The 7,857-nt window shown below is 52.5% G+C and overlaps 1 protein-coding gene and 1 long non-coding RNA gene across 2 annotated transcripts; one reads left to right on the top strand and one right to left on the bottom strand.

The window, feature by feature from the left end:
- Positions 1 to 204: 204 nt before the first annotated feature.
- LOC139025085 (putative uncharacterized protein DDB_G0282281) lies at positions 205 to 591 on the top strand. Its single transcript, XM_070440117.1, has one exon. It carries the CDS (start codon positions 205 to 207, stop codon positions 589 to 591), a length of 387 nt encoding a protein of 128 aa, XP_070296218.1.
- A 5,650-nt stretch (positions 592 to 6,241) lies between these two features.
- Positions 6,242 to 7,180, bottom strand: LOC139025084 (uncharacterized). The gene is made up of 6 exons (XR_011476520.1): positions 7,149 to 7,180; positions 6,854 to 6,965; positions 6,646 to 6,713; positions 6,595 to 6,606; positions 6,340 to 6,481; positions 6,242 to 6,268 (listed from the first exon to the last, which is right to left on the bottom strand). It is a non-coding gene; the product is annotated as an uncharacterized lncRNA (long non-coding RNA).
- Positions 7,181 to 7,857: the final 677 nt, after the last annotated feature.

Here is a 7,857-nt window from a genome sequence, read left to right as displayed (position 1 = left end):
CTTGTCTTGAAGATCACTTTGGCCACAAGCACAGAATGTTCAACAACGAAGGACACAGAATGTTCCAACATCGAAGGACAGAATGTTCCAACATCGAAGGACACAGAATGTTCAACAACGAAGGACACAGAATGTTCCAACATCGAAGGACACAGAATGTTCCAACATCGAAACACACAGAWTGTTCCAACATCGAAGCACAGAATGTTCAACAAAGAAGGACACAGAATGTTCAACAACGAAGSACACAGAATGTTCAACAACGAAGGACACAGAATGTTCAACAACGAAGGACACAGAATGTTCAACAACGAAGCACACAGAATATTCAACAACGAAGAACACAGAATGTTCAACAACGAAGGACACAGAATGTTCAACAACGAAGCACACAGAATATTCAACAACGAAGAACACAGAATGTTCAACAACGAAGGACACAGAATGTTCAACAACGAAGGACACAGAATGTTCAACAACGAAGGACACAGAATGTTCAACAACGAAGGACACAGAATGTTCAACAACGAAGGACACAGAATGTTCAGCAACGAAGGACACAGAATGTTCAGCAACAAAAGTCGCAACTAAATGAAACAGAAGGAGAAAGAAAAAATAAATGGTCAAATGTAGAGAAGTTCAGAAAGGTTTGGAAGGACAGAGTTCCTGGCCTTGGCTGCATGTGCATCCAGTCATTGCTTTGTTTGTCTATGAAGGCTTCCAGGGCTTCGTTCAGCCAAAGTCTATTCTTGGCCTGTACTCCAGGACCATGGGATATCTCTGAGGAGAGTGTAGAAAGAGACATTAATGTTGTTTATTGTCACTTACCTTCAAGTTTATTCAAAAGACAACTTGCAAAGTAAATAGCCTAGTAGATGCTGGCACATTCTGACAAGCAGAGCGTATTTAACTAATGAGCTTTGCAATTCCATCTTAAACAGCCCATATTTCACAGGAATGGATGCCACGAGACAGAATTGGCCCCTTTCAACAGACTTCAAGCCAAAGTTTTCCTGGATGGTGTTTTAAGGAGAACACGCATTCCTGTGAACCATCCCAGATCCCTATGGCTGACAGTTGAAATAAGACAGGAGGCAGCATTGGACATTCAGATGCACAGCATTGAGTAATGCTTTTATGATTTCTCTCTGAACTATCTGCAGTCAGTCCATACTTTACTGCAATTGATGATTCCTAGGGGCTTGCTCAGTATGCATCTATAAAACACTGTCTGGATTTATTTGTAAGTGTTTGTATGGTAGCCATTAACCATCAAGGCATTGAGTAGTATAAGTATTATAATTAGCTGAAATGGTACAGTGAACAGAAGCCTGTCATTTAGATGCTCTGAGGACATGGCCAGTCACCCCTGTGTCCTGTCTCTGAGGTTAAACACACCCTTACCTGCATCAGCTTCCTGTGAAAGGCTGTTCAGCATTGCAGGACTTGTTTTTTTAATGTATAGGGTTCTATACATTTCTACAGGATGTTTATTCTAAAGCAAAGTGACTGATTGTAACTGCTTACGATTACTGTTTATATTCCTTCATTAAGGCATAAATATATTTTGTCTGTAAGAGATGTATTTTCAAGTGTTGCCTATTTGAGAATCCACACTTTATCTGAGCATTTATTGCATCCGTAAGACTGTTACCTTTCAGAAAAACTCAAGCTCAAACCAAACTCTTACATACTTTTTCCACCACTGCCCCATGTCCGTCCACCCCCCCCCCCCATGTCCAGTTCCCCACCATGTCCCCATATGCAGTTGCCCCCTTGGTTCAGTTCCCCACCATGGCAGTCCCACATGTCCAATCCCCCCATGCCTGACCTTGGGTAATGACAGTTGTCTAACAAGACAGACAAACTAAGCTGAACATGCCAAGGTAAAGAACCAGGGGCTGGGTTTCGGCCCTGCCCTAGGGCAATGACGCGAAACACAGCGTGTTCTTATAGCCATCACTTGCTCCTGGTCGGAGCGCCTGAAACCAGGGAACTGATAATTGTAACCACAGGCCTGCCCCTGTGTCGGACCAAGCGTCATGCTTGGCACGCGTGCCAAGCGCCTGTAAAAGACAGCTCGACCAAGCGGTGCCGTTTCCCGGCCCTGCCGAGGCAGGGCGGACCAAAGGCGTGTAGATCAGGTAGAACAGCCGTCCCGGTCCAGGAGCGGGGCAGCGCAACTGCATGGGACTACTGCAGACAGCGCTGGGTCGCGAGGGCACGGAAACGAAGTAAGAGACATGCGCTGGTCTCTCAGACGGGCCATGGGCCGGAAGGTAAAGACAGCTGGTCCGCGAGAGCACGCGAAGGTAAGGAGCACAGGACCGCCCCCCGTGACCACGCCTGGCTCAGACGTCCGGCCAGGCCCTGACAGGTGACCCGACACGCTGCTCGAGGCGAAAGGATGGTAAACACGATCTTCACGCCTGGTCAGCACTGGCAACGGATGCGTCAACAGAGCCACTCTTACGGTTCCCTGGCTCTCGGCTGAGCGAGCCAGGGATGGACTTGAGGAAATATAAGCACCGTGGCCCGAGCTTCCCGACCGCCGGGATGCTGGAAGGCCGCCCAGCCCGCGGACACAAAGGTCAAGGGTGCACAGTTGACCGGCCCGGGCCCGTCTGAGCGACCAGGCGGTCTGACCTTTCCCTGCCGCCCGACCAGCTGCGTAGCACCGGGGCCACGGCCCGCCGGACCGGAGCTGGGCAGGAACCCGGCGCCGGCCCGTGCACGACCGAACTGCAGCCGGCCACCGGCACCAGGCGCGCGGTACCGGCCGGGCGCGCGTCGGGCGCAGCGGGCGAAGGCCGCAGCCGGCGCGCCCGAGAGGTACCACGAGACCAGCGCTCGGACGCGGCCGCCGGCGACCAAGCTGCCGGAGCACGATCACCGCCGGGCAACCAAGTAACTAGCAGCTGGTCAGAGGCACCCGGCCAAGCGGACAGTGAACGCACGAGCGTGTTCACAGAAGGGCAGGGAACGCGTGAACCAGAAGCTGGCCTCAAACGCAGCGTGGTCATCGTACGCTTCCGCCTGCCCTAACCGAGGCTCCTAAGCGTGATCTTTATAGCCCTTCGCTTGGTCGGCGCCTGGGCAGGGAAGGTTTAAACACACGACCCAGCACTGATTGGTGCTCATTAACGCAGGGCAGGGAACTATCCCTGGCCTGCCCGGGGCCGGGAAAGAACACCGGACCAGCTCTGGTCTTTACCTTCCCCGTGTCCACCATGAGGGCAGGGAGGGTAAGACAGCTGGGTCCGCCGGTTGTCGATACGGCCGGCAGGAAGTAATTTATAAAGACAGCACCTTCACGGAGGTCGGGCCAGGCCACGTACTAGGTACCTTGTCAACAGTACTTTAAAGACAGCCTCCCGACCAGCTTGTCTTTACGATTCCTTTGCCCTGTGACCAGCTTCTTTACCATCCTTGCGGCGTGCCGACCAAGCTGTGCTTACCTTTTTTTTCTGCCCTGCCCTGCCGAACCAAGCTTGTCTTTACCTTCCCTGCCTCCGACCAGGCTGCTTTACCTCCCTGCGCGCCTCTAGACCAGAGCTGTACGTGTGTACTTAATTAGACCACGCGGCCCTTCGGACCACGGCTCGGTTCAACCGAGCGCCGAGTGATCCCACCGCTGCAGAAGACAGCCGCCCCTCGCAGCCGGCACCCGCGCCCAAACCCGCGTAACAGCCCGCACAGCCCTACGCACCGGCCTCCCCCCGCCCTCGCGCCACGGCCCGCCAGTGGGAACCCCACGGCACCGGCGCCGGACAGTAAGACCAGCCCTGGTTCGCCGGAACCGAGAGGGGCAGGCGAAAGGATGTAAAGACAGCTGGTCGGAGGCAGGGAAGGTAAAGACAGCTGGTCGGAGGGCAGGGAAGGTAAGACAGCTGGCGGAGGGCAGAGGTAAGACAGGCTGGTCGGAGGGCAGGGAAGTAAAAGACAAGCTGCGTCAGAGGGCAGGGAAGGTAAAGACAGCTGGTCGGAGGCAGGAAGGTAAAGACAAGCTGGTCGAGAGGGCAGGGAAGGTAAAGACAGCTGGTCGCGAGGGCAAGGATGGTAAAGACAGCTGGTCGAGGGCAGGAGGTAAAGACAGCTGGTCGGAGGGCAGGGAAGGTAAAGACAAGCTGGCGAGGGCAGGATGAGGTAAAGACAGCTGGTCGAGGGCAGGAAGGTAAAGACAGCTGGTCGGAGGGCAGGAAGGGAAAGACAGCTGGTCGGGGCAGGGAAGGTAAAGACAGCTGGTCGGAGGGCAGGGAAGGTAAAGACAGCTGGGTACGGAGGGCAGGAAGTAAAGACACTGGTCAGAGGGCAGGGAAGGTAAAGACAGCTGGTCAGGGCAGGGAAGGTAAAGACAGCTGGTCAGAGGGCAGGAGGTAAGACAGCTGGTCAGAGGGCAGGAAGGTAAAGACAGCTGGTCGGAGGGCAGGGAAGGTAAAGGACAGCTGGTCAGAGGGCAGGGAAGGTTAAAGACAGTGGTCAGAGGCAGGGAAGGTAAAGACAGCTGGTCGGAGGCAGGGAAGGAAAGGACAGCTGGTCGGAGGGCAGGGAAGGTAAAGACAGCTGTCGGAGGCAAGGATGGTAAAAGACAGCTGGTAGAGGGGCAAGGATAAAGACAGCTGGTCGGAGGGCAGGGAAGGGAAAGACAGCTGGTCGGGGGCAGGGAAGGTAAAGACAGCTGGCGGAGGGCAGGGAAGGTAAAGACAGCTGGTCGGAGGGCAGGAAGGTAAGACAGCTGTCGGAGGGCAGGGAAGGAAAGACAGCTGGTCGGAGGGCAGGGAAGGTAAAGACAGCTGGTCAGAGGGCAGGGAAGGTAAAGACAGCTGTCAGAGGGCAGGGAAGGTAAAGACAGCTGGTCGAGGGCAGGGAAGGTAAAGCAGCTGGTCGAGGCAGGAAGGTAAAGCAGCTGGTCGAGGGAGGGAAGGTAAGAAGCTGGTCAGAGGCAGGGAAGGTAAAGACAGCTGGTCGGAGGGCAGGGAGGTAAAGACAGCTGGTGGGAGAGGGAGGGAAGGTAAAGACAGCTGTAGAGGGCAGGGAAGGTAAAGACAGCTGGTCGGAGGGCAGGAAGGTAAAGACAGCTGGTCGGAGGCAGGGAAGGTAAAGACAGCTGGTTAGAGGGCAGGGAGGTAAAGACAGCTGGTAGGGCAGGAGGTAAAGACAGCTGGTTGAGGCAGGGAAGGTAAAACAGTGGTCAGAGGGCAGGGAAGGTAAAGACAGCTGGTTAGAGGGCAGGGAAGGTAAAGACAGCGTGGTTGAGGGCAGGGAAGGTAAGACAGCGTCGAGAGGCAGGATGGTAAAGACAGCTGGTCGGAGGGCAGGAAGGTAAAGACAGCTGGTCGGAGGGCAGGGAAGGTAAAGAAGCTGGTGAGGGCAGGGAGGTAAAGACAGCTGGTGAGGCAGGGAAAGTAAAGACAGCTGGTAGAGGGCAGGGAAGGTAAAGACACTGGTGAGGGCAGGGAGGTAAAGACAGCTGGTCAGAGGCAGGATGGTAAAGACAGCTGGTCGCGAGGGCAGGGAAGTAAAGACAGCTGGTCAGAGGGCAGGGAAGGTAAAGACAGCTGGTCAGAGGGCAGGGAAGGTAAGACAGCTGTCGGAGGGCAGGGAAGTAAAGACAGCTGGTCGGAGGGCAGGGAAGGTAAAGGACAGCTGGTTTAGAGGGCAGGGGGAAGGGGTATCAAATGACATAACAACACATCCCATGATGTTTATACTGTAGATGTATGATGTCATACTTACATGGACATGGTGGATTGGGAATTTGGTGGGTGTGAAAGATGTCCAGGACATGCCAGAAAGACAGTGATCAATAACCGGGAATTGAGAAGTACAGAGGTTACCTAAGAACTGGATGAGACCGGGGAGTGAGGAGGAAAGAACAGGAAGGATTGACATAACACACTCACGTTTCACTGTGCAGCCTCCAGCGGGTCATGTAGATGAACTCCAGAGAGTGTGGTCCTTCCCCATATCTCCCCATTACAACAGCACATCCAGCTGGGGAGAGAGGACACACACAGGGGCGGACTGGGACAAGAATTGGCTCCTGGCATTTTATTCACACTAGCCCACATCACCGCACACGCCCCACCCCCAACAGGTCACCATTATACATACGCCCATCCCCACACATACAGCCTGACCCTACGTAACACACAGGCAGTAGTGCTGACACATAAACATTGACAGCTACAGTACAGCGTTTCTCAACCATTTCTGTACCAGTGAACTGGCGAGACATGGTCCCTGCTCTTTTTTATCCAACTCACCACTATAACTGTTCCTCTGCCTGGAGTCCAACTCACCACTATAACTGTCCTCTGCCTGGAGATACAACCTCACCACTAACTGGTCCTCTGTCTGGAGATACAACTACCCCTATAAACTGTTCCTCTGCCTGGAGATACAACTCACCACTATAACTGTTCCTCTGTCTGGAGATACAACTCACCCCTATAACTGTTCCTCTGTCTGGAAGATACAACTCACCCCTAAACTGTTCCTCTGTCTGGAGATACAACTCACCCCTATAACTGTTCCTCTGTTCTGGGATATTACAACTCACCCCTATAACTGTTCCTCTGCCGGAGATCCAACTCACCACTATAACTGTTCCTCTGCTAGAGATCCAACTCACCACCACTAAACTGTTTCCTCTGCCTGGAGGTCCAACTCACCACTATAACTGTTCCTCTGCCTGGAGATCCAATTCACCACTTAACTGTCTCTGTCTGGAGATCCAACTCCCATAACTGTTCTCTGCCTGGAGATCCAACTCACCACTATAACTGTCCTCTGCCTGGAGATCCCAACTCACCCATAAACTGTTTCCTCTGCCTGAGATCACACTTACCACTTATAACTGTTCCTCTGCCTGGAGATCCAACTCACCACTATAACTGTTCCTCTGCCTGGAATCCAAACTCACCACTATAACTGTTCCTCTGTCTGGAGATCCAACTCAACCACTTATAACTGTTCCTCTGTCTGGAGATCAACTCACCATATAAACTTCCTCTGCTGGAGATACAACTCACACTACTAAACTGTTCCTCTGTCTGGAATAAACAACTCACCACTATAACGTTCCTCTGTCTGGAGATAACACTCACCACTATAACTGTTCCTCTGTCTGGAAAACAACTCACCACTATAACTGTTCCTCTGTCTGGAGATACAACTCACCCATAACTGTCCTCTCCTGAGGTCCAACTATACCACTATAACTGTTTCCTCGCTGGAGGGTCCAACTCACCACTATAACTGCTCTTCTGGAGATCAACTCCCACTATACTGTTTCTGGTCTGGAGATCCAAACTCCACCCCCTATAACTGTTCCTCTGTCTGGGATCACACTCACCACTATACTGTCTCTGTCTGGAGATACAACTCAACACTATAACTGTTCCTCTGCATGGAGTCCAACTCACCTATATAACTGTCCTCTGCCTGGGAAATACAACTCACCACTATAACTGTTCCTCTGTCTGGAGATACAACTCACCACTATAACTGTTCCTCTGCCAGGAGGTCCAACTCACCCACTATAACTGTTTCTCTGCCTGGAGATACAACTCACCACTATAACTGTTCGCGTCTGGAGGTACAACCTCACCACTATAAAGGTGGTCCTCTGCCTGCGAGATACAACTCACTCACTATAACTGTTCCCTCTGTCTGGAGATCCAAACTCACCCCTATAACTGTTCCTCTGCCTGGAGGTCCAACTACCACTATAAATGTTCCTCTGTCTGGAGATCCAATTCACCACTATCATGTTCCTCTGTCTGGAGGATCCAACTCACCACTATAATCTACCTCTCCTCTCCTGTTGAGATACAACTCACCACATCTCTCTCT

This window comes from Salvelinus sp. IW2-2015, unplaced genomic scaffold, assembly GCF_002910315.2.
Source record: "Salvelinus sp. IW2-2015 unplaced genomic scaffold, ASM291031v2 Un_scaffold2243, whole genome shotgun sequence".
Lineage (NCBI taxonomy): Eukaryota > Metazoa > Chordata > Actinopteri > Salmoniformes > Salmonidae > Salvelinus > Salvelinus sp. IW2-2015.
The sequence above is the reverse complement of the archived record's forward strand: the minus strand, read 5'-3'. Positions and strand labels throughout refer to the sequence as shown.